This window comes from Eubalaena glacialis, chromosome 16 (assembly GCF_028564815.1).
Source record: "Eubalaena glacialis isolate mEubGla1 chromosome 16, mEubGla1.1.hap2.+ XY, whole genome shotgun sequence".
Taxonomy (NCBI): domain Eukaryota; kingdom Metazoa; phylum Chordata; class Mammalia; order Artiodactyla; family Balaenidae; genus Eubalaena; species Eubalaena glacialis.
In genome coordinates, this window is record NC_083731.1 from 82,133,399 (window position 1) to 82,160,249 (window position 26,851).

The window sequence follows — 26,851 nt, forward strand, 5'->3', positions numbered from 1 at the left end:
ATCATTTTCTGGGCTTGAGGAGCATAGATGCTATTGCGATTGAAGGTTAAACAAAACATAGTTCTATAACCCACAACCTGTCCTCTATAATCCATCCCTTAACTCATCGGCTCCCTGTTACCCCATTTCGAAGACATAAGTCACTGCAGATTCATGCCATCCAGAAAAGAGCAGCCAAAGAGAACAACAGCACCTTCATACTTTAAAAAAAATTACCCAGCATATATAATTCATATTAAACGCCATCTGTTGAATGCCAATATAATCTAGAGCACAGCTCTCCGAAGATATCCTTAATCCATTTATATAGGAAACATACTTACAACAAAGGATTTTGATGGATGTAGCATGGGTCGTGTTTTCAGCTTTAATGAAAGATCTCATGCCAATGACAAAAAGATTTCCAAAGCAGGTTATGAAAGCTATAACCCAGACAAATATTCTGAGGATATTGTTAGCCAAGAGGTCCTCAAATGAAGAAATGCCATCAGTCAAGGGCATACATATTCGGACATGGGAAGCATAGGAGCAGTATCGAAAGTTTTTGAAATAACTAAAGTCAAAGGGAAAAAAGAGTCACTTTACAGCAATGACACAGAAATGACAGTTGCAGACCTATTGGGGCTGCAGCTGTGTTAGGTGTGTGGCTTCACTAGGCTTGGTTATTTTTGTTTAGTAGTGATTACGTAATTATAGAGTTCTTCATTAAATATTACATTACTCTCGGCAGTGTTCTTCCTTTAAAGGTGAAGAACCTAAACAACATAGGTATCTGCTGTGGCTTGTCTGAGGTGAGTCAGGGGAGGACATGAGAATGGGAAATCTCCAGGACTCTACTTTTCCCCATCACATTGGGTGATCCTCTAGGGTATTACAAAAAAGTAGATTGTCATTGTTAAATTGATCTTTAGCAAACATTCAGGGGCTTCGGTTTGGGGTATAAGGGACCCACAGAGTAGCTCACTAAAAACATTCCTGTCTTGTACTTAGTTTTAAGTATATTCACTTAAACTAGCCTTCTTTTCCCTGGTACAGACAGGAAGGGAAGGTCCCTGAGACTAGGAAAATTCAGTCTCATTGAAGTGAGGAGGAGAAGCAGCTGCCTTAAACACAGATTCCTTAATAGGGCCTGGAAGGACTTAAACCATTTCTAGAGAAAAATACAGGCCTGTCTGTGATCAATGTGTTTGTGGTCTAAGTGTGTGGAATCTTGAAGGGCTGGAATTGGGGAGATCATTTGGTTTACTGCCATTCTCCAAACCTGTTATGTTTAGGATTTTCTCCCATAAAACTCATTTTATTTTTATATTCGCTCACCACCTCTTTTAGTTCTTTTCTCTTCATCTAATCTTTTTTTGTCATCTGCCCATTCAATTGCTAAACTAGCAAGTTAAAGAAAGTTTGTTTATATTTTTTTACATTTATATGTGTAGATAAAATTGCTTTGGTAAAAAAAATTCCATTGGATACAATTAAAAGAGCAATTAACTGTTTTATTTTAAAAAGCCAATGTTCTCAACATATGAATCCTATATCCTCTGCACTTTTTAAAAACTTCTGACGTTCAATATAATACAACAATTTAAAAACATTTTAAAGATAAGGTACAGCATGGTGATTATAGTTAATAATACTGTCTTGTATATTTGAAAGTAGCTAAGAGAGTAGATTTTAAAAGTTCTCATCGGGCTTCCCTGGTGGCGCAGTGGTTGAGAATCTGCCTGCCAATGCAGGGGACATGGGTTCGAGCCCTGGTCGGGGAAGATCCCACATGCCGCGGAGCAACTGGGCCCGTGAGCCACAACTACTGAGCCTGCGCGTCTGGAGCCTGTGCTCCACAACAAGAGAGGCCACGATAGTGAGAGGCCCGCGCACCGCGATAAAGAGTGGCCCCTGCTCGCCGCAACTAGAGAAAGCCCTCGCACAGAAACGAAGACCCAACACAGCCAAAAATAAATAAATTAATTAATTAATTTAAAAAAAAAGTTCTCATCACAAGAAAAAAAATTTTGCAACAATGTGTGGTGATGGATGTTAACTAGACTCATTGTGGTGATCATTTTGCAATATAGACAAATATTGCATCATTATGTTGTACACAGGAAACTATAATGTTGTATGTCAATTATATCTCAGTAAAAAAGTGAAAATAAAAATAAAGTAGAAGAAAATTTGAAAAAAAGAGAGGCAGGGAAAAAAAAGAAAGCTTTACTTTGCCCCGGCTTCCAGGCCTCCCATGATTGGACCCCTGGCTACCCTGATCCGCCTCAGCGCTTCCCGTCCATGCTCACTCCACCCAGACACGTCGGCTCCCTTCTAATCCTCGAACAAGCCAGGCTCACCCCCTTCTCCGTGCAGTGCTTTTGCTTTTCTCTCTTCCTGGAAGATCTTCCAGGAGGAATTGTCTCCTTCCACTCAGGGCTGCTTGACTGTCACATCTCTGACTTCTAGGTGAACTACCTACATCCTCCTTCCTTCCCTTTATCTTGCTATACTTTTCTTCCCAGCATTTCTTAATGATTTATTTGTTAACTAGTTTACTTTCTGGTTCCCAAAGCTAAAGGGAAGCTCCGTGAGGCAGACCCTTCTCTCTCCCATTCATCCCTGTGTTCTCCCTGGCATGGGGGAAGTACTCAACAAATACTTGTTAGATGGCAAATGAATGATGCATGGTTTAGTGCTGGGTATGTCACATAGAGATATTGAAGGCTATCCCTGCCCTCAAGTAGCTTACGGTGGTCCAACCTCTCCTCCCACTGGGACCAGGGCACTGGTTGGCAGGTGGACGTGTTTCAATAAACGATGGGCAAGGAAGATGAAAGAAGAATCACTAGGTCACTTAGTAGGGAAGTAACTAAGTTCACACATTTTCTGTTAATTGTTGGGTCCTTCTTGACCTCAACCTGCGGTTCATATTTAAAGCAGCAGCTTCTCCATCAAGTTCTATAAAGGTTGAATTTCTCTGTTCTAAGGAGACTTCACATTCTGCCTGCAGCAAGGAAATGATAGCCTCATGAAATATTTATCTACTAGAGCCACAGAAAGAGAATTTATGAAAACCATGTGGATATACATCAAATACTTGTCTTTGGGTAATCACACCTACTGCACAGACATAAACAAAATATTCTCCCAAAAGGTCACCTTCACACCAACCATTTCAGCCCCTTGCTGATCCCAACTTGATATCTTACATCGAATCCTCCCTATTGTTGTGGATAACAATGGTTGATTTTTGAAGTCATGAACACATTAGATTACACAGTTGATAAAGAAATGATCATGTCATAAACTCCTATATTAAGACAACTTACACAGTGCACTTTAGCCAAATATATTAACGTGACTTATGAGAACTACTATAAAGATTAATTACCTCCATTTTGCAGTGCACTCAGTAACAGAAACAACACCTGGAATTTACATAGCACCTTTCCTCTTAAGGGCTCAAATCTTAGAGTAGCTGACTGCTCACTCATGTGAGGTGAATTAATGTTTCCAGGTCTCCTGAGTACCATTAGCCAGTGACTTCATCTTGTGTCATATGTGGCATTCTGGTACCCTAATCTCTTACTGGGCCTCAACTAGATAAACAGCATGTTTCCAGAGAGAAGTGTCATTCATGTCAGCACATCATAATATTGAGCTCTATTTGAACAGGGACCAAAGGTGACAAAATTAAAAAGTTCTCCATAAAAAGACTTTTCTTGCGTAAAAACACATTGCAGGGGCTTCCCTGGTGGCACAGTGGTTAAGAATCCACCTGCCCAGGCAGGGGACACAGGTTCGAGCCCTGGTCCGGGAAGATCCCACATGCCGCAGAGCAACTAAGCCCGTGCGCCACAACTACTGAGCCTGCGCTCTAGAGCCCGCGAGCCACAACTACTGAGCCCACGTGCTATAACTACTGAAGCCTGCACGCCTAGAGCCCGTGCTCCGCAACAAGAGAAGCCACCACAACGATGAGTAGCCCCCGCTCGCCGCAACTAAAAAAAAGCCAACGCACAGCGATGAAGACCCAATGCAGCCAAAAATAAATAAATAAATAAATTAATTAACTAAAAACAAAACACATTGCAGTGATACATCAGACAGTTTAAAAGAGAATATCAGCAACATTTCACCATACTTTCTTCCCCATCGGCAACATTTCACCATACTTTTTTCCCCATTCTTTCATACATACATACATACATGTGAGAAAGATTCTTCATGGGCTGAAACATTTGTGTGTTTATACTTGGAATCTCTATCCTTTCCAGGTCTCTGGAAAATATGCACAATAGGTTTCATGTTTTTAGGATTTAACTTTTAAATCATTGTATTCTTTGTCAATCTTAAAAACCATGCTTCAAAATCTTGTTATAAATTCAAATTAGGATGAAAATTTTACAATAAACTGTCTTAGAAAACTGCCATTTCTATTTATGCCTCCTGTAACTTGGAGCTGATTTGTCACTTTCATATGCAGAACAACCTTCTAATAAAACACGTTCATTCATTTCTTTGACTTAAAAATGACAGTTGTGATTTGTATGATTGTGAAACTGGCTCTGTAGTTTGATTTTATAAACCACGAAATATGAGTTAGAGGGTTTCAGACAGGACTTGATATTTTCAACCTGAGTTTTGTCAGAATCTGTATTTAAATACAGTCACTTCTTCCTGGCCTATGTATCTTTAAGGTAGAAAACCATGGAAGCAATAATAAAAGGAGCTCCGATTCAGGACAATCATTTTCTAAGACAACAGTGGGAAGCATAATTCCTGTAATTCCTCCAACCCCATAAAATGTCCACACAGGACTCCAGTGATAACCTCTAACACTCCTCATTTATCCAGAAGCTTCTTCAAATATGGATTATTAGAAGACACTTTAGGATGGCATGAATTAAGGGAGTCTGCCATGTTCTCAGGAAACATAGACGGAAAGAGGATAATCTAAAAAGATAGAAACCTTTTGCTTTTTAAAGGCTTATTTTGAAAGATGTTTGATTATCACTCAGCTTCTTTTGGGCAAATCTGAATAAGGATTTCTGGACAAGGTTCTGAGTTTTCCTTTGCATATTGAGTCCTTTATAGAGGACCTTGGTGGTCAGAAATGAGACTTAGAAAACAATTCTACCACTGAATCATCACAGGGCCCCTCCTGCAGGAAACTCTGGAGTCCTTTTTAAAGGATTCCGCCCCCCCCTTCTTTCTTTTGCTCTCTAGCTTCTGAACTTATCACAGTTTTACCATTACATGGATTATGTGATTATTTGATGAATAGCCTGTGGTTTTCAAAAGAGCAGAGGCTACTATATACTGAGTGCCCAAGACAGTGCTATGATTAAGTTGGTGGCTAATAAATGTTTGTAAAATAAATGTGTAAATGAATCTTTAGAGAAAAGAAAATGAGACAATAAAGAAAGAAAAAAATGAAGAAAGGGAAGTATGGGGTAAATAGTTACTACTTTGACTTTTCAGAAAGGCGTGATGTGTAACTTGATACTTTGCCTTTCAGAATTCAGTACATAGTGAGTGAAGGGAAGATCACTTTGTCCACATCTTCTGGCTTCTTGAAAGCAGGAACCAAGTCTTTTTCATCACTGGATGTTCACTAATATCTATTGAGAATCTAAATCTTGTATTAATTTCCAACAGAAAACTATTTAGCAAGAATAAAAAGTGATATTAAGGATTGGTCTTTGGAATTAAATGAAGAAAGGCTTTGGGCTGGGATGAGGTAAAGTAATATGCACTCTGTGGGGAAAAAAAACCCAGACTTTAACCAAAAATAGCTATTCATGGGAAAGGAACTGATGAGGCTCAAAGAACAGCTGGCAGAGTTCTTGGCACCATTTAACATCTAGTATGTTTGAAATTTTAAAATACTAAACAATATTAATTGTCTGAATGTTCATATTTATGGGATAATTTTTTCTTTACTGATTGAAAAGTAAAAAGCATGCTCTGAGGATCGATATCAAGTAGACTGTTGTAGGAAAGAAGAAAGGAAAAAGTAGAGAAGTCTTATATAATTTGCTATTTTTTTTTACCGACTGCTTAGTAACACAACTATTGCAAATTTAATTCTTTGTGAAAACTGTAAGAGATTTTTCCATATGAATCCTGTTTTCAGGAAGGAGCTATATATAGCTTCAAACACAGAAATGGTCTTTACACACACTGAATGGTAAAAAATGAGATTCTGTTGTCATGCAGTACATACTTGATGGTAATCATGATATTAACAACTGTCTGAGGATGCATGCTCAAATTAAAAGCCCTCCTGTGTGCCAAATACCTGTTTAAAAATAAATGTGGTCCTAAGTAAAGCACACACACTAAAATTATAATCAACATACTGTTACATTTGACTTACAGAGACTGAAGTTGTTTAAGACTTTCAAACTGGTTCTTGTGGAGATACAAAAGAGGATTGGATGACAGGTTCCTTTTGTACCATTAGAAGGGAGGAGGAAAGAAGCATGAGGATATTATTATTTTGGAAACTCAAGATGTTGCCATTTAAATCTGATAACAGGGGGAAGAAGAACTTACAGTTTTTGAAGAAGCTTCAGGTCTTTGAAAATGTGGGGTGGTAGCTCCATTATCATATTGCTAGACAGGTCCCTGTTGGTGACAGTGAAAACCCAAAGCAATTACATTGGAAATAAATGACATAGTTATTACTCCTCACAACTGTCATCAGCCCATTTGATGTAACAGAAAATACAATCCAATTTAACCAACCTGATAGCTTGTTACCCAACAAAGTCATGTGAGTCAGCCACATGGATATGTTTTCCATCACTTTCAGACAGGTGACATTTCGCTCATCCAGTTCCCATATCTGGAACTTCCTCTCAGCCCCTCTCCAACACACTCCCAACATGGCTTCAATGTCTACTTTGATTAATTCCCTCTGTTTTAGGTACTCTTTGTACCTTCAACCATTCATTGTTTCTGTGATTCCTATTTGGTTCATGTATGTGATATCTTGTTTATCCAACTACATTAGAAGCTTTCTGAGATCAAGACCTATGTCTCTACTTATTTTGCATTCCAACTAAGAGAGTTTTGACCACACAATATCTGCCCAGATGATCTTGAATGGATAAGTTCACATATTTTTAGTCTACTTTTATATGGTACTTTTTTTTTTAGAAGAAATTGAGAATTTAGATCTAAATATAATAGGGCTGTCCAATCCAGAAAGAATTGCAGGGCAGTGTCCCTACAGAATGTGAAAAAGAGATCTGTCAGGATAAGAAGGAATCAGGAATCTTGAAGGGTCCAAAATATCCTCTGAGCCAGAGAAGATGTTAAAAGTGAAACAGATGTGAAATCGCCTAGGAGTCAAACAAAAGATCTTATCTATTTTTGATTTTTTGGTGTTCCTGATGGATATATGGGAGTGACAAATAACTATGACTTAGTTTTTTCTCTAAAAAAGCTTACAGTTAGAGTAAACAACTAGATTATGAAACAAAAGAATGAAACAAGTGTTATTACACAAGTACAGATGAAAAACAGAGGAAGGAATCATCAAACTTGGCCTGGGAAATTAGGAAGCGTTTGAGCAAAGTTTGATGATTTTTATAGGTGGAGTCAAAGAAGAGCAGATTTTTCAGGTGAGGATTAAGCAGGACCAGAGAAACAGATGCTTGGAAGTCAGTGACATCTCCATGAGTCAGCAAGTCGTCCAATGTGGGTGGAGGATAGAAAGGATGGGGAGATGTAGAGGAGGTGAGCCTGGAAAAGAGCCTGGAGACAAAATGGGAAGGCCATGAATACCTTCCAAGGCAGTATTTCCCAGAGTACAGTTCAGGCATCAGAATCAAGGAAGATGCTTATAAAAAGAGCACTTTCCTGGTGCCACTCCAGAACTATCACACCCGAATCTCTGGAAGGGAGCCTGGTAACATGCATTTAAAGCCAGCATTCCTTGTGATTCTTCTGAACATTAACATTTGAAAACTCTGTCAAGGACTTTGCTTTATGGCAGGCAACAAGGAAGGAGAATGTTAAACAGGACAGTGGGAAAATATGCTCTGGGTTATGGGATGATAATTCTGTTAGAAGAATGAAAGATAGGATGAAATGCCAGAGATTCAGAGGAGGGAGACCTGGCAGGAGGCTGTGACCCTGGACTGGGTGAGAGCTGATATGGGTTGAAGGAGGCACTGGCAGCGTTTACGGTCTGATAGGGCATCAAGTGTAAAGAGAGTTAGAAGGAAAGGGAACAGTCTTCTAGCCAGGCTGCCAGGAAGAATGCAGATTCCACTACGATAGGCAAGCCTAGGGGAAGAAGCTGGCTGTGGGGTAAGGGTCATCTGTAAATTAACTTAAACAAATAGATTTTGAGGGACTGTCATGACATCCAAGTGTAGACAGCCTGCCAGCTGGTGTTCTGATCTGGTGCTCCAGATGCAAGGAGCACAAGTGGGTCACGGCACAGAAGAAAGCCACAGGTGTGCACAGATCAGAGGGAGAGTGACAACAAAACAAGATGACGATGATCTCGTACACCTGGAGAACGTCCTGCAAAGTGTTACCTTGAAAAATAAAGTACAGTCTTCTGTGCGGAAAGGATCTGAGTGGCCTCATCTAAGTGTGCTTTTTCCTCTCCAGAAGGGGCTTGTGGTCAAGAAGGCACAGTAAAATTATCTAACATTTTTGTAAACTTAAGAAATGTAAATGCCTTGTTCGAGTTAATTCTATTGAGTTCTGAATTTCTTCAATCATACTGGTGCTATCTGGATTGGAATGAATTATTGGTGGTCCTAAAAGAAGAAAGCTAGCGTCTCTTATTTAGGCTCTTTTTTTTTGGCGGGGGCAGGGGGTTGGCTTTGCCTAAGTGTAGTATAAGACGAGGATTAGGAAAATGTTCAGAATGTGGACTCCGTACCACTGTCTCCTTTAGTTTGTATAAAAACACACTCTTGTTTGTCCTGGGCTACTCCTCCATTCCACCCCCGTAACCCAAATCTGTATCCATCCTCCAAGGTCTGATCAGGAATGCCCCTGTGAGAAAGCAGTGAGCTCTTCTAAGTGAGCTGTCTTTAATTTTTTGCCATAGAATGATAATATTTTAGTTCTAATGTGGTGCTTTGCACATTATAGGTACTTAAATATTTGTGGATTTGGTTTATGATACTCATTCATTAGATTAAATTATCTTAATTATTTGTGAATTGTTTTTCAAATTACTCTTATTGAACTACTTTTCACAGTCCTTTCTGGATTTCAAAGCAAGGTATAAAGAATGGGGGAGAAGGTGATTAAGAAATTAATTTCCATTTTTTAGACTTCAGATCAGGAGAAGGAGATCTCTACCCTAATCACCACTATTTGTAATGTAACAGACAATTTTAAATGCCAATGATACACCATTTTGTGGGTAGCGATGAATTAATAGCAAGACAGATGATTTTCAAAAGGTTTAGATCTACAAAACATATATTTGAACAGAAAAATGTACATGAGCTCTCTGAATATTTTTCAATGAGCCTCTTTCTAGACATTTCTATTTGCGTCATCTGCTCTGGAAGTTATAATATCTTAAGGGATAATAAGCATGTTCACTCTTTTGTTTAGTTATAATTGATTAATATTATTTCAGTCATTTATTCATTCAGCAAGCATGTATTGAGAATTAATTGTACTCCAGACATTAGAGAGGAGAATCCCTGAGTTTAAGGAGCCATGGAAAACTCATTTACTCCCAAACACACATATGTATGAAATCAGTCAAAGAAAATAGGCAGAGAAATTAGAGTAGGCTAAATCCATATTAAGCCCACTGTTTGATTTTTACTTTGCTTTTAGGATAATGTTGGTTTTCTTAACTGATTTTGAATATCCAGTGGTCTACAGGATTTTGATTGCTACTAATGAAAAGCAGTCTCACTAGTCATTTAGATTTGTAATCCTGAAGAAGCAATCATATTTTCCTAGTAGACAATGCTACTTACAGTTCTCCTAAATTTTTTAATGACGAAAATGTCTTCTCTGGAACAAAATCAATTTGATTTCTAGGCAGAAACCTGTAAGACATGGTAAGAGTCAGCATTGTTGATTTGTGTCTGCTGTAGTAATCAGTTCTCATTGGGAGATGCCATTGATCCGGGTGTAATTTAATAAGCCTCCTTTGAAGTCTCAAAGCAAGGCACGTTCTGGTGTGGAACACAGGCAGGAGTTTCTTACAGAGAATGTATCCATATGCTCTCTCCAGGACATGCTCCCGTAAGGAACTTGAGGTGCTGAGTGTGGTTTACGGAGCTGCACTTTGTTTGGATTCTGATTACTTTAGAAAGTGTTTCTTTCCCAACATGCACACATGCAATGTCAAATTTGGACCCTGTTAATAATTCTGCGAAGGCTTTGAGAGGATCTTTGGGTAAGGCACATTCCTTATAAGAAGAAGTCCAGAAAAAGAGCAAAGCTTGAACCAACCCCATTTGGGCCACAAACAAATTTTAAATTTGGTGGGGGAACAGTGATTTTACATTTCCTCTGTCTAGAAATGGAATCCTCCAGGACAAACGGCAAAAAAGAGGGGGTCGTCAGCTAACTACCTTACAGGGGTGTAAACAAATGAGATATAGAGTATGAAGGTGATTCAAAAGCTACATGGTGTTATAAAACAGGAGGCGTGGATGGTATTTGTTTATCTTCCAGTGTTCTCTCTCATTATCTATAAGACAAAGAATAAACTCTTTGCATCTCCTATGTGGGATAGCCTCTTTTCTTACTAAATATGCTAATCTTCAATCTGATTGATAAATCTGCAACCTGGCAACAGCCTTATCTCTTAGTCTGTTGGAGAAAAGTGGTTAGATTACTACAAATGGATATGCTCTGATTTTTCTTTCCCAACCACCCATCCAAGCAACAAACATTACTAAGTACTTACTATATATGGAGAACTATGATTAAAACAAAAGCACATTCTTGTGTTTTTAAGCTTACCAGTGCAAATGTGCCAATTAACCGATCCATCTGCCTTCCTGCCCCCATAAAAAACACAGTCGGCAATCAGAATCACCAGTCAGAATCTTTGGCCAATCAGAATACATTAGAGGTTCTTCTCTTTAGAATAAAATTTTGTTTTCTTTAAAGAGAGAGACATCAAGTGATAAGTGTCATTAGCAGTAACCACTTTCACATACATTATCTCATTTCCTTGTTGACCGTGGGGTTAGGTACCAGTTCAGCAGAGAGAGTGCACAGAAATGATGACTGCCCTCAGAAAGAAGGAGGCTTAAATGGTTGGCAGCTAAACATAAGGCTTGGCCCTACCATCCAAGTCAATAGATCCATGTGTACATTTTCTAGTACTGCAGTTTCAGACCAAGGCTGTAAACAAAACATACTTTAAAATTCCTTGCCAACATTTCCTTTCGATTTCCAAAGCTACTGGGTTTCCCCTCATTTACTGAATTACATTGTATACTTACAGCACTGTGAGTGAATTGCACGACAGAAAGGTGGAATTCGTAAGGTATTTTATTCCATTGCCTTCCAAATCCCTAAAAGGCATGGAGAAAAACTATTTTTAATGTTTTTCCACAAATCATATGTCTAAAGGCAGTTTTTGGTGATATAACAGTTCTGAACTTTATTTTTACTTCATTCCAATTTTTAGGCTTTCCTCCTACTTATTGCAGGGTCAGTATAATTAATATTTTGTATCTTTTCCCCCTTCTAATTAGTGTTAGAACTTAATAAAATTGAGCGAAAGGGCAGCCCGCCATTTAGTGAATGTGTCTCTGTGCCGGACACCATGCTATTAATTAGCATAAAATTTGTACAGTAATAACAGTAACTCCCATTTACTGGGCTTTTATAGTGTCAGGTACTGTTCTGAGTGCATAATACACACTCCTACAAAGTTGGCATTATTACCTCCCATTGAACATATGAGGAATCTGAGGATCTTGGAAATTCACTTTTCTTCTCGTCACACAGCTACTGAGGGGTAGAACTGACCTTCTAACTCCGATCCATCTGAAGCTAATGCCTAGACACTTAGTCATGGCATCGTACATCGCTATAGTCTCCCCTCCCCTCCCCTCCCCCAGGGTCAGGTAGATATTTGTGTCTCTGTTTTGCTGAAGGAGAAACTCAGGCCAAACTATCTACCGACTACTGGATGCCAGAGTCAGGACGGCGAGCCCCGAGCTGTGTGAAGGGAAGTGCCTGCTCTTTCTACCTCCTGCCATGCTGCTGATGCTGACTGCAGTGCTCCTCCGAGGGTCCCGGTCCCAGCATCACCTGGGAACTTGTTAAAATGCAGGTCCCCAGGCTCCACCCCAGACCCACTGAATCAGAAACGCTAGGACTGAGGTCCAGCGGGCTGTCCTAAGTCTTTGCGCTGCTTGCGCTGTACGCTGACGCTGGAGAAGCACTGGTGGAGAGATGACGTTCCGCCAAGGTGAACCTTAGGACAGCAGCACCCGCACCGTCAGGGAACAACCTCGGGAACACTCTGACATGGCCGCTTCCAGCAGCGCCAAGGAAGGAGACGATCGGCTCTGCTGCCAACTCTCCTCATTCCGTTTACCGCTGGCTTCCTACAGGCTTCCCGTACAATAGCTGTTTTGCTGCCTCTGAACCTTTCTCACGTTCACGTTAAAATCACCAGTTCCTTTGTCATTGCCTTTAAAATCCTATTTTAAAGCCATCTTGGAGGTCTTGCAGGAACTCAACTGTTTTTTTCACTCTTAAAATACAGCAATTGCAAATAATAAACGGTGTAGTCCCTTGAAAGTCCAAATATTGTTCAGTAGAATAGGGAAAATGTTTTTACATCTCATAACACTTTGCAGTTGTGAGCAACAGTCCTAGCTGATAGCAAGTGAGGGAGGAGAAGCATGGCCAAGGTGGGTTTTTTCTGCCTTTGAACTGGGGCGATTTGGGTCTGACCTCTCAGCTCTCATTTGTGATCAGCCAATCTTGCTAACGACATCTTTTCACTGAGTGTCTATTTTTTGCCTCGTGTCTGTGGGAGCCTAGAGTGAAAATGAGTGTCCCCAGAACCCGGGGCTTGGATGTTGCTTCCTGGTCTCCTGCTTGTTGCTGATGCCCATTTTGGGGACGGGGTGGGTACAGGCTGGAGGCCTGATATTTTTCTGTTAACGTTACTCCTTCATGTTGCTTTCCCATTGTGTGGATGTACTTGCTTAGCTTCTAAGTATTTTCCACCTATTCTTAATTTTTTTAATTAATTAATTAATTTATTTATTTATTTTTTGCTGTGTTGGGTCTTCGTTTCTGTGCGAGGGCTTTCTCTAGTTGTGGTAAGCGGGGGCCACTCTTCATCGCGGTGCGCGGGCCTCTCACTATCGCGGCCTCTCTTGTTGCGGAGCACAGGCTCCAGACGCGCAGGCTCAGTAGTTGTGGCTCACGGGCCCAGTTGCTCCGCGGCATGTGGGATCTTCCCAGACCGGGGCTCGAACCCGTGTCCCCTGCATTGGCAGGCAGATTCTCAACCACTGCGCCACCAGGGAAGCCCCCATCTATTATTAATGAGTTTTATTCTCATGTTTTTCAGATCATCAATTCCCCCCCCCCCCCCGCTTTGTTTTTTTAAGGCAGCTCTGCACGGCATGTGGGATCTTAGTTTTCTGACCAGGGATCAAACCCGTGCCCCCTGCATTGGGAGCATGGAGTCTAAACCACTGGACTGCCAGGGAAGTCCCATCACTCCCATTTTTAACATTTAGCACACTTACGTGAGAGCCCCATTGCCTTAAAAGCCTTTTGATAACAGGTATGTAAATAATTTTTTTAAGTCAGTAAATAAACACAAGGTCACCTAATAGTGTTGTAACAAGTGAGGCTAGTTCAGAGAGGATCCAAAGCTGAGGTACTAAAATTTTATCATATTATGGGTATTGAGTCCCCTGATTTGACAATGGGGAGAGTTCTGGGGGGACAGTACAACTGGCATTTTCCCAGGACAGGAAGTCGCTCCTGTGCCAATCCTGCCTGTCTCAGGAGACCGTGAATATGAACATGGTGGAATGGTGGGTAGTGGTAGTGAAACCAAATGGTTTAAATGTGTATTGGTCGAAAGCTACCAAGGAGTGGAAATGGTTTAGCACGTTCATTTGCAGAGTTTTTTTTGAGCACTATTATGTGCTGATCCTTGTGCTGGGTATAAAATCACAGAATTTACTGAATGGTAGGGGATAAACAAGTAAACAGATGGTTCTATGATGACAGTGCCCTGAGACAGCGGTGCAGTGGGAGGAGGGGAGGCGTGGTGGAGGCTCTCCTGTCGTAATCGGGGCACAGAGGCAACCACTGAACTGGTGGGTGTGTCAGAGACGGCTTCCTGAAGGTGACACTTAAATTGACTTTTGAAGGAAATGTCGGAGAATGAAGAAGCAAGACCTTTCAAGTTGAAGGAACAACATGTGTTCAGGGAACTGACTGAAGGAGCAGTAGTTCGGTGTATCTGAAAGGAAGGCACAAGAGGAGAAGGGGCTGGCAAAGAGACCAGGTGCAGTAAGGGATAGAGGACAACGGGTCTCTGGTGCTAAACTGGGAGGCTTGAACTTTACCCTCACACCCGTGGGGATTCCCAAAAGATGTTTAAACCAGGAAGTGACATGATCAGATTTTGGTTTTAGAAAGAAAAGCAGAGATGAGCTTTTTGTGTAACTGTGAATTAACTTCAGGGCTAGTTTCCTGAATCTGGGCGAATAACAAATTAGCTGCTAAGTGCATACTCACATCCAGCTGAGTTGAGGCATTTGGGCACACATCTGCTTGGGAAGGGCTTCTAAGTAGTTATTCACCATAGACCTTTACACAAAGAAGAGATTAATTAGAAACGAAATGATATGCCACTTTAAGAACAGTATTTTTACTATTTCCACAGTTTGGGAACTTGTATGCTAAAATCAATATATTAGGATGAAGAATATAAACATAACTACCTCTTCAAAATGGTCTCTAGATATGTGTGTGGCATGGATAAGGGAGTAGATGTCAGAGAAACTATGAATGCATAAGTGTGATACATAACCTAGGAATAAATATGAAACAGTTTGACTTTATGAGATGAAACAGAAGTATATACTGGGTAATAATTTTGAAGTTCATGGTAATTTTCCTTGTAAACTTCAAATTTGCAATCATTTCCAGCATCATACATCCAAAATTTCATTTTAAGAGAAATGTTAATCATTTACAATATTAAAAGGCCACACTGGAAACTGCATTAAATCCAAGAAGTGATAGTGGGGGGCATTTGGGGAAGAAAACAACTCATGAGCATGTTAAGCTGCATGATTAATTTATGATATTGTGGTCCCTTTTCACAAATGGAAAATTAATGATGCTATATGATCAACTGTAAAGGAACATAATAATCCCCTGCTGATAAATCATCCCAGTATATTAATAAACACTGCAAATGTAATTATGAGAAAAGCTTAGTTGCTAAGACAAAGATTTTGGAATTTTCAGTTACTCTTGCTGGACAAAGGCACATTTTCCTTTGTTAAAAATGCAGTTGGAGCTGAACTCCTGGAAGACTCTAACAAATTTAAATGTAGTAAGGAGATGAAAATGAATACTATCTTCGGTGAACCACTGCAAATAAAAACATGCCTTAAAAAACCAAAACAGAACATGCCTTAGGACTAAAGGGAATTAAAGGAGATCAAAAGGAATTGAACTAGTCGGCTTCAAATATACCATGAGCCATGGATAGGAAGTAGCAATAGTAACTGTGGCTTGAAATACAGGGAAGGTTTTGACTAATATACATTGTAGGGGGCTTGATTTTCCTAAAGCTCTTTTTGTAAGCTAGTTTTAGACGTCATTGCAATTTATAGACAGACGGATTGAAAGGTAGATGAATACTTACAGGAAAAACAAGGAATTTAATCCAGTAAACAACCGCTGTGAAATTCTGGTTATGGGATTGTCATCTAGAATTCTGACAAAACGTATCACAAACATTTCCAATGTTACATACATTTGCGAAATTAAACCAGGAAGAAATAAAAGGCCGTGTCAATCCTGTCTCCCCCCAACACCTGCTCTCCTCCTTCCTGTCTGTCCACACTTGGCTCAGGGCTCTTCCCAGAGAGCTTTTACTTCACCCCGTGGCTGGAGCAGCACTTTCCTCCAAACCCCCATAATCCCCATCCCAGGATTTATCAAGTCCATCCCGATGGTCTGTGCTCCCTGTATCCACCTCCCTTTGGACTTAAGAACCTTCACCTCTGGGTTCCTGGGTCCAGACAAGCTGCACTTAGCTATTGGCTGATTATGGGCTCCATAAATGCTTTGACCTACTGATTGACTGAATGAAAAATGAATGAAAAATAATTCTTAGGAAATCACAAATGGTTCCTTGGTCTCACAGTGTTTAAATGATGTAATTAGTGGGGCCTATGCAAACAAACTTATTAGAAGTTTTGAGGGTGAAAGAGTGAAAAGATTTACAAATTCAAATCACTGTTTCTAATTCTATATGGTATTTTCCTAGAAAAAAATAGATAAGAGGAAATATGCCTTCTTTTCTCTCGTTGCCTTTGAAGCCAGGTACCATTTCCTCTTACTTTCAGAGGTACCTGAGGGTAGGATATGGAGAAGGGGGCTTCTGAGCACCTACTATATGCCAGGCATTCTGCATGTGACACTTTATATATGTTATATGATTTAATTCTCACAACATCCCTCTTAGAAAAAAGGAATTATGATTACAGTTTAAAGATGAGGAAAAAGAGGCCTAGGAAGATCAAGAAAATTGCCTGGAACATTAAGCATGGGGCCATGGCATACACAAGGATCTGGATGAAGCTGAAGTCCTGGCTTTTTCCACTAGACCAGGCTGACCTACAGAAAATGGGGAAACTGACACAGCCTTCTAACTGCCCTTTGTTCATTTTTCCTGATGAAAACACAGACCTCTGATGTGAGACTCCTTAGGATGGAGCTGGTGGCTCAGCTTGATAAGTGATGAAACACAACAAGCTCACATATTTTCAGTCTTTTCTATGAATTCTCTGGAAATCGAAAAAGGTCTTATCTTGCTTACTTTCTAGGTCTGTGGTTTTCAACAGAGGGCACTCTTTCCCCCAAGGGATATTTGGGATTGTCTGGAGACATTTTTGATTGTTGCAACTCTGAGAACGAGTACTGTTGGCATCTAGTGGGGTAGAGGCCACAGATGGCACTAAACATCCTAAAATGCACGCCCCCCACCACAATCAAAGAATTATCTGGGCCAAAATGCCAGTAGAGCTGGGCTGAGACACCCAGCTATAGGTAAACACCAGGTGGATGGATGACTTAGCAAGCCGACTTCTGGGCGCAGAGGCCACCTGAAAAAACATAGCACTGATTTCTCTTCACACAACCACTATTTGGCATGCCATTATCTGAAGTGCTTGGGTAACATGCTCCAGATTATGTGACAAGCAGAAAAATAAGTATAATAAACAAGATACATACATAGATGGAAACGATGAGCCTTGATGAGTATCATTAGGACTGTGATCTGAGGGAAGGAAAAGCTAGAATACTTACAGCCAAGTTAGATGATGTAAGTCTTTGAATACTCCAGGTCTGAGAGTTGTAATGCAGTTGTGGTTGAGATATCTACAAATAGCACGGGTGAGTAAATTAGGCAAACTTAATACTCCACTTTAGTCACATATAATTACTGGACATCTGTTTCTGAAAGCACTCTACTGGATGAGCAGGGGCCAGAAAATCAAAGAACAGGCAGGAGATACAGATAACCAAAAGCCCAGTGTAACAAGCACCAGGGCCAGGACCAGGAAAGTGGCCAAAAATAATGTATTAGGACATTATATTATGTTAGAGTGTAACGGTAGAATAAATATGTGAGGTGATTTTTGCTTTTCTCCTTTTGGTCACATCCTTAGTAGACTAACATTTTAAGAAAGTGTATAGGTAAGTTATATATTTTCTATTTGTGGAAATGACCCAAACTTGAGGAGACAAGATTAAAGAGAGCCTTTATACCTGTCTTCTGGTAAAACCTGGAATTTTTTAGCAGTTCTTTCAGTGTAATAACTAATTACACTGTACTTTGTGAAAACTTATTTCTCCCATTTCTCTATATCCAAAGTCGAGCCTTTAAAAAAGTACCATTCATTCTACCCTTTTAATTGTTACTTAAAATTGTACTCATAATTATAAAGAAGTTACTCACAGTATTTGCAGATTATGTAATCCAAAGAATGCTTTCCTGGATATATGTCTAATACAATTATGCTGAAGGAATCTGGTAGGAATAAGACAGAAGAGTCATGTGATTATGGTTCATGTATTTGTTAGGTTGTTTCTTCACCTAAAGACAATTTGTGCTCCTGGCTCATAAAATCCTGTCTTATTCTCATGTTGGGAGGTAGAAGCATTGCCAATGAGAGAAGGCTGTGAGCCTAGCTGTGTCTGCTGTCCTGATAGCGCCCGTGCAATGAGACCCCGACATCTCTGACTTGAACCACTGAGGTCCAGTATGCTGTGTGTGGGGACAGAACTAGTCGTATTTCTGCAAACTGGCACTCTGGTGGCCTTCCTCCTCTGACATGCAGGAGTTGCCCACCATGTGAGACTAGCCAGGCTCTCACTGCTGAGCTTTCTTGCTCTTTCAGTACAGGGTTCCACCTTCAACTCCTCAATTCTCTTCATTCTATTCCCATGAAACGAGGTGACGGCAAGTCTCGTTCTGTTTCAAGATGCAGAGTGAGGAGGATGCAGCTAGTTAGAGAGGGGCTCAAGGTCACAAATGGCATCAGTGGCTGAACTGGGGCCAGTGTACCAACTTCAGCTCACAGGGCCATGAGCTACTTAACCGCTGAAGCAATCTAGCAAGAGTGTATGGATTCAATAATAGCACTTTCAGGAGTATCTAAGTAAACAACTTCCATTTCCTATGCTCATTATATTAATACAATGGGGGGTTAGCCTTGATTTCATATTTTCTAAAGAACTTTAGGCAGGAAATATTCACGCTATTAATAGTAACTAACGTCTACATAATCTTCTGAGTGGCTTCCCTATCTCTTATTTTGATTTGATTTGGGTCCTAAAGTTTTGTTTTGATTTGTTTTGTTTTTGGCCACGTGGCTTGTGGGATCTTAGTTTCCCCAACCAGGGACTGAACCCATGCCCCCTGCAGTGGAAGTGCAGAGTCCTAACCACTGGACCGCCAGGGAATTCCTGCTTCCTAAAATATTTTACACTTTCTCATTGTTATGATACTTCACTGCAAAACTATTGGTAGATCTTTTGCTTGTTCGGCATCTGGCTGTACTCTGAATTTTGTTACACCACAGTTACTCCCAGTGAAGCTTCCCAGCCTTTGAGTCATGACTGCGTTGTAGGTGTGCTGGGATACTGATGTCCTCAGCCCTCAAGGTGGCAAAGTAAAGCCAAGATTAGCTTCCAGTTATTAACAAACCCATCTTTTATCCCAAATATTGAACAAATATTGTCATTTTCTCTGTGTACCACCATGTGGAAAAGCTGCGTACTACAGAGCACATGCATTACAACTGTAGTGACACACAAAGCAACAATTTCAATCCTACAAAGTAAACTTGAAACCCTGTAAGAACTCGTGCCATTCCACCCCCCTCTCCCTGCTGCAACATGTCTGTAAGGAGATGCTTCACATTGTAGCATAAATTCTGCTTTTGCTTTAAAGTTCTGCTATGCATAGAACGAACCCATACAGATCAATATCTGTTTTAGCATTTTCAGAGCCCTTAGAGTGATGTAATGAAAGTTAATATGGTGAATTATATTACAATAGCAAATGAAAATAGAAAAAGAATATAACACCATAATCTACGTATTTGAAGTTCCTCTTAAATATAAAATTTACTACCTAACTAGTGTTATTTACATTTCATTTAAGATAATTAAGTCAAAAGTGCACTGCACATTTTACCTACACGTTGTCAATCTTGAAGAGATGGGGGCAGTCATAAATTGTGAATTTGACCTTGTGCTTTTGATCTGCACGACTCACCTGATATGTTCAGTCTATCTGCCTTCACTGACACCAGTTAAGACTCCAACTTCTTAAATAATAAAGAAGCTCTAGTCTTCTATTTAGCCAGTTTGCTGGCACCCCACGGAGAACTAGAGTCCCATGTCTCTCGTCTCAGACTTAGGCTGCTGAATTTTTTAACTTGATCCTTCAGTATCTGCTTTCTTCTTTACAGAATAGTAGCTTGGTGAATATGAGGGGAAATTTGGAAACATGACAATTTGGCAAGTGGTGTCCTCTTTTTCTTCACAGCTGAGATATGAGCCCGTTTGATATACTTTACACTGAATGGTTTTTCTAAGAATAACTTACTGGTTCATGAATTCCTGCTGTTTCAGCTGTCAGGACTTTTCAAGCAGAAACGCCAGGAATTTATGTACCTGAAACTAAAGCAAATAAATGCTTTAATGGCATGCATGTTTATAGACTATTTTTTTAATGCAACATTCTGTATTCATGAGCCAGGCAGACTCCTTGAATTACATTTTGTTGCCAATGATTGCGCTGAACAAGAACCCAGTTTAAGAAGGAATTCCTAATTTATATAAAATTTATGTCACAGTGAGGAGAGGAACTGCTGTTGGTTTCCGTGGTAGCAGTGATGAAGTATTACTGTCAAGCTTATAAATTGTATTTTATTTCTTTCTCTCAAAGATCATCTTAAATTGCTTCTTACCCCCTAATGTTAGAAAGTTTAAAAGAATATTAAAAAGAATAAACTGATCGCTAGTAAAAGCATTCAGATAAGTGACATTTGTTCATCTAGCAATTAACATTTTATTTTGACTTAGGAATTTCTTTTTCTGGATGCCTAAATGACCTTAATTTCACTGTGAATATTTAGAGCATGCAAGACCGGAGACGCACTTGACGTTAAACTGGGTGATCCCTTAGGATATATCCCAATACGACTTAAAGATGCATATCAACTTTATAAGCTCAAGACAATCTAAAACACATATTCATGCATGTCTTTTCCCTGGTCAAACAGAATAAAGCCCAGATGATCTAGCCTAGCGTTCAAAGGCCCTACAATCATGATTCAATGACCTCTCCAGCATACACTCCATCATTCCTGTGGGAACTCTTCTCCTTTAGACAAACTTCCCTGGTCACTCTCTTCCTAACATCCTTTGAGTGTTTCTGCTTATGCTTTTTTGGTCCTCCTTGCTGAAGATGCTCCCCACCTTCTCTTTAGCCCTGTGTGTTAGTCCTACACATCATTCCTTCAACAAAATACACACTGATCCTCATCTATGTTTCAGTGTATGTGACAATGAGGGGTGCTGGCAGTGGCGGTACATGGTACTAGGAGAGAGCCAGAGGACCATCCAGTTCAGGAAGAGGGTAGGATGGTCATGAGGGGTTTCTTCAGAGTCCAAGGACGAAGGTGAGGGGTTCACAAAATGGAATCATAATTGAAAGAATGACCTAAGACATGTTCAAAACTCAGACAGCGAAGAATACAATGGGCAGTAGAAATGAATTTCTAGTTACATTTTGGAAACAAGAAAATGTTAAGGAAAAGCCCAAGCCTGCTGTATGGGACATGTTTTATATTATCATGAAATAACAGAAAAATATAAATTCTCAACTCCTACATTGTTCTTGTCTTCTTGGTCAATGAAAGTGATCTCAGGACTGAAGTGAATAAATAGGATACAGCGTTGTGGCAGTGAAAGCCCAAAATGGTAGAATAAGTTAATCAAAATGAGTTAAAGCCTCTGGTTTGGACAATTTCTCCTAGAAACTGAGAAACACTGAAAATGCGTACACTCAGTCGTGATCAATGGAATCTGGAAAAAGGAACAGCAGCTGGAAAATTAAAGATGGCAAATGCCCTTTTGATTTTCCAAAAGGTAAGTAGATTTCACAAGCTATAGTTGGATGAGCTTGAAGTTGGTTCTGGGCGAGATTGTAGGACAGGATATTGTGATGCTGCTTTGTGAGCACCTCAAAGAGAACAGGGCAGTTCACGAAAAACAGGGCACGTCAGACCAACCTGATTTTCTTCATTTAAAGACTGATCAGATAAAAATGTGCGGTCGACTTTGCTTATATGTCTCCCGGGCATTGATTAAGTGGTTTTATGATGCTTTTACAGACAAAATAAAGAACACTGGCACTGTCCTGATCAATATTCTGCTCCATGACTTAGGTGACGATGGCTCATCTTATTTTCAGATAACAGAGTGCTGGGATGAAGAGTGAATCTGTTGGATGAGCCAAAAAGATCTTCCCAGTCTGGTAAGAAAAGCTGAATCTAACAGGGTGAAACCGAATAGGGATAAATCTGAAGTGCCACAACTAGCTCTCAGGTGCTAAGCACACAAGTACAGGATGGAGAAGCTGTCACTTGTCAGTTATGCATATGGTACAGGATGAGGGCTTTTAGAGACACAATCACTAGGAGTTAAGAGTATGAAGTAGCCACAAAAAGAACAAATGTAACCTTAGGGCATAAGGAGTTTAGAAAGGAAGGGTTGCTAGCTTCCCCCTGTTCTGCCCTTGTATGTGTCATACAAGTGATAATATTACATTTATTCTAGATACCACACGTAAGGAATATGTAGGTGACCATATACAGAGTGACAAACAGATTTGAAACCAGGCCCTTTGGGGAAGAAGTTAAGGATTCGAGGCTGCGTGGGGAGAAACCTGTGGTGAGGGGCATGGTGATAATGGCCAGCTTTGAATATCAGAGGAGTTACAGAGAAGACTTATTGGGTGTGTTCTGATCCGTCTCATGGGGTAACGCTCAGAATCATGGGGAGCTTTAGAGGTGTTTGGGGCAGTAGTAGAGTTATGTGACAGGACAGTTTACTAGCATATCATTTGAAATTCCTTTCCCTCAGCACCTCCTAATTCCCTTCCTGGTTTATTTTTTTTCCCCGTAATCACTATCTAACACACTACGCATTTTTATCTTTCTGCATTGGAAGTTGAGCTCCTTGAGGAGAGGGCTTTTCATATGTGTTGTTTACCGCTATATCCTTGACACCTCATAGGTATCAATAAATATTTGTTGAAAGAATGAACGAACATGTGGGCTTGGCCAGCTTTTACCCTCCTGCTGTCTCTACCAAGAGTTCTGGGGTTGTCCATCTAGTTTCTTCCTTCCCCTGACACCCTTTCCTGGGGATGGTTTGTGTTTTGCTACATTGGTTGTTCGGACTGTTGTAATGCAGGATCAGGAAGAAAAGGGACAGGACAGGACAAGGGCTTGTCTGAGACTGGGGAGATTTTTCTGCGAGTTTTGGAGAGTGGCAGGAGGAGCTGAGTGGTATGAAAAGGGGATGGGGGAGGGGAAGGAGATTTAAAGAAGAGTCGCTGAGCTTATGAGCTGCTTTAGCATATTTGAATAATGTTTATAAAGAACTTCGGTTATTTTGAAACCAAAATTTGTTTTCTGGACACTTTCATCGATGGTAACAATATTCTGAGATTGGCCCATGTGGGTGGACTTCCAGAGGACTATAGTCAGAGGTTTGGCTTTGAAGCCAAGTTCTAACACTTGTCAGCTGGCTGACTTTGGACAAACAACCTTTCTTCTCCAAGGATGGCTTCCTCATTCCTGAAAGGAATCTGATGCTGTCTGCCCTACCTCACAGACTTTGAGGATCAAAGTCCAAATGAGAATTCCAAATGTTGGAAGTCTTTGTCAACTTTAAAAAGTGATAGATGAGGGGGCTTCCCTGGTGGTGCAGTGGTTGAGAATCCGCCTGCCAATGCAGGGGACACGGGTTCAAGCCCTGGTCTGGGAAGATCCCACATGCCACGGAGCAACTGGGCCCGTGAGCCACAATTACTGAGCCTGCACGTCTGGAGCCTGTGCTCCGCAACAAGAGAGGCCGTGATAGTGAGAGGCCCGCGCACCGCGATGAAGAATGGTCCCCACTTGCCACAACTAGAGAAAGCCCTCGCACAGAAACGAAGACCCAACACAGCCATAAAAAAATAAAAAAATAAAAAAAAATTTAAAAAAAAAGCTGAAAGCATCAAAAGACTTTAAAAAAAAAAAAAGTGATAGATGAATGTAAGAAATTGTGTTTAATCTCCCTTGATGTGCCTTGCATGTAAGAGACACTTGGTGAATGTTTATTGATAAGAGTCTTATAATTTTTTTCTCTCTGAGTCTCTGGGAGAATCAAATTGCCTCGAAAGCATCAAATAACACCTTGCATTAAGAGAACCCCTGCTGAGTGATATTCAGGTTATGATGTGGTACCTAAGTTTTCTCAGACTTAGGAGAAATTAAACGTTTAATTGGAGAAATTTCCAGCTGATCTGGGCAATCTGGTGGGAAAAAAAATCTCTACTTTTTTTCACTAGGGAAAATTGAGGCCTGTATTATCAATAGCGCTTCCACATTCTTCCCTTCAGTGGGCTACAGATACCGAGAGAGAAGTATTGACACAGAACAAAGCTATGAATCAGCAGTCCAGGGAAGGACTTGGCCTGCGAAGTCTAATTTTAAATCTCCTTGCTTAACCTTCTAGTGATACCTCTGCCTCCCCAGAAGTCAGCTTTCCCCAAATTCGGGGGCAAAAGATATAGCAGGGAGTCCTGCGTGGGACAGAAGAGTATGTGTTGGTAGAAGATTCAATTAGATGCTAGAGCAATTTCTTTCCATCTCTAGGTTTCTGTTTATTGTAGAATAAACACTGCACTGGGCATCAGAAGATATGGGCTGTAATTCTAGCTCTTCTACTAGTTAGTTGTAGATCTTAGGTAAGTCATTTAACTATTGCAGACTTTAGTTACCTTGTAAATAATGAGAAGACTTAATTAGGAATTCATAAGACTTCTATGACTCTAGATAATAGTTTTAAACAGCTACTCTAAAACATGAATATTTTTCCTTCCTTTCTGCTAGGCTATTTTAGTTTTCTTCCCTTCAGCATTATTCAGGGAGTGCAAGGACAATATTGATGCGTAGAAATGAACAGGCTGTGATTCTAAGCATTTCCAGTAAGACCAGAAGCAGTAGGGTTAAGATTCCTTCTCTAGAGGAATCTGGAACCCCAGAGGCAATGCATAGCTCCTCCAGGGGACAACAGCAACATGAGCACATTCTCCAGGATGGAGCGGAAGAAGCTCACTGAATCACAGAGGCTACAATCAAACACAGGCATGATTCTCTGTGTTCACACAAGATTCTTCCTCACTACTGGACTTCCTTCAGGGACTTCCTTTCTTGTATAAGGGAGTCTGTACCTAAATTCATGAGCAGCACAGAACTGTTGATGGCATTTCAAACCAAATGTGTTTGTCCAGTACAGCAAAGGATCAGATTATTTTTTATCCTTGATTTTAATATATATCACATTTCTAGAAACTTTCTCTTCTATTCTGAATGTTAAAGGGCAAAATTGTAAGATGATGGTACTATCTAGGGGCCTTACAACATTGTCTTGCTAATTTTCTAATCTAGTCTAATGATCATCTTGGCAAGCGCAGAAACTTGACCTCTCCATTATCCCAGAGTGACTCAGGCTCAGAGGGACTGACACATAGTAACCAAACTCTCAAGAGGTTGAATATTTAATTGCTTTATTTATTTATTTATCTATCTATCTATCTCTCTACCTATCTATCTATTTATTTATTGGCCACATCATGCAGCACATGGGATTTCAGTTCCCCGACCAGGGATCGAACCCATGCCCCCTGCAGTGGAAGTGTGGAGCCCTAACCACTGGACTGCCAGGGAATGTCCTAATTGCTTTATTTAAATAGGATGTATTCCATTCCACTAATTGGAATGTTATTATTCCCCATCCAAGGTAACCTCCCAAATACTTTAGTATGAATAATTTAGGAAGTTAATGTAGTCATCATAAGGTTGATTGATGAGCAGGGAATCAAAGCAAAGAGATTCTCCATCTTGATATGAACAGTGTCACAATAAAGCTCATGGGAGTTAGGGTGGAGATGCACAATCCATCCCTGCTCCCCAACAGAGACTAATGGTGGAGACGCACAATCCATCCCTGCCCCCCAACAGAGACTAATGGTGGAGACGCACAATCCATCCCTGCCCCCCAACAGAGACTATCTCTAGGGATTGTATCTCTCAGATCCTGGTTTTCTTTTTTTGATGATGCTGGAAGCATCCTGACACTTTGTTTCTCATGGCTGACCGTGTCCTATTTATTATTTTCTTTCCTCAGATATGCTAATATCACCGATTTCACCAAGATCGTGTTTTTGCTCTTTTTGTCCTGCGAGACAGTCCATATCCTATCATTATATGTTTTAAACGATGGTTATTGTCTATGCTAACACTCTTCCAGGTTAAAAAGTGCATCTAGTGCCTCTGAATCTGCAATGTCATTTTCCAAATGATCTGGAGTAAAACCGTGGAACTATGTATTTTCTTACTGAGATGCTTAATCCAGTTTAACTCTCTACGGAAAGTTTAAGTAAAACCAGTTGTTATTTTAAATTATGAAATGGAAAGAAAGCATACTTTTCAATGCTTTATTGTCTAATCTTAATTACATTTAGAAAAATAACTTTAATGATAAAGGTAATCAACCTTATATTTCATTTTACTCTTAGATTAAAAACATCTTAAACAAAACATCCCATAGATTTTCCCATAAAAACACTATTAATAGCTACTTACATCTTTTTAAGTTCTGTGTATTTGATGAAAACTTTATCTGAAAGACTGTGAATACTGTTTTTCTTAAGAGACCTAAAATAACATGGAAAGAAAACGTTATTATGGATTTTATGACCAACCAAACTCTTCCCTAGAAGCTGCATGCTTGAGAATATTTGAAGATGCTCCATACTACTTCACAC

At 40.2% G+C, this 26,851-nt stretch overlaps 1 protein-coding gene across 1 annotated transcript in view; it reads right to left on the reverse strand.

Annotated features, from left to right (window-relative positions):
- The window catches only part of RXFP2 (relaxin family peptide receptor 2), a 65,279-nt gene that overhangs the window by 14,925 nt on the left and 23,503 nt on the right, over positions 1–26,851 (reverse strand). Inside the window, exons 5-15 of the mRNA XM_061170929.1 lie at positions 26,670–26,741; positions 18,194–18,265; positions 17,542–17,613; positions 15,872–15,943; positions 14,731–14,802; positions 11,448–11,519; positions 9,963–10,034; positions 6,547–6,618; positions 6,368–6,439; positions 4,195–4,266; positions 324–553 (exon numbers count right to left, since the gene is read on the reverse strand). Of these exons, the coding sequence (XP_061026912.1) occupies positions 324–553; positions 4,195–4,266; positions 6,368–6,439; positions 6,547–6,618; positions 9,963–10,034; positions 11,448–11,519; positions 14,731–14,802; positions 15,872–15,943; positions 17,542–17,613; positions 18,194–18,265; positions 26,670–26,741 (950 nt within the window). The remainder of the gene's footprint in view (positions 1–323; positions 554–4,194; positions 4,267–6,367; positions 6,440–6,546; positions 6,619–9,962; positions 10,035–11,447; positions 11,520–14,730; positions 14,803–15,871; positions 15,944–17,541; positions 17,614–18,193; positions 18,266–26,669; positions 26,742–26,851) is intronic.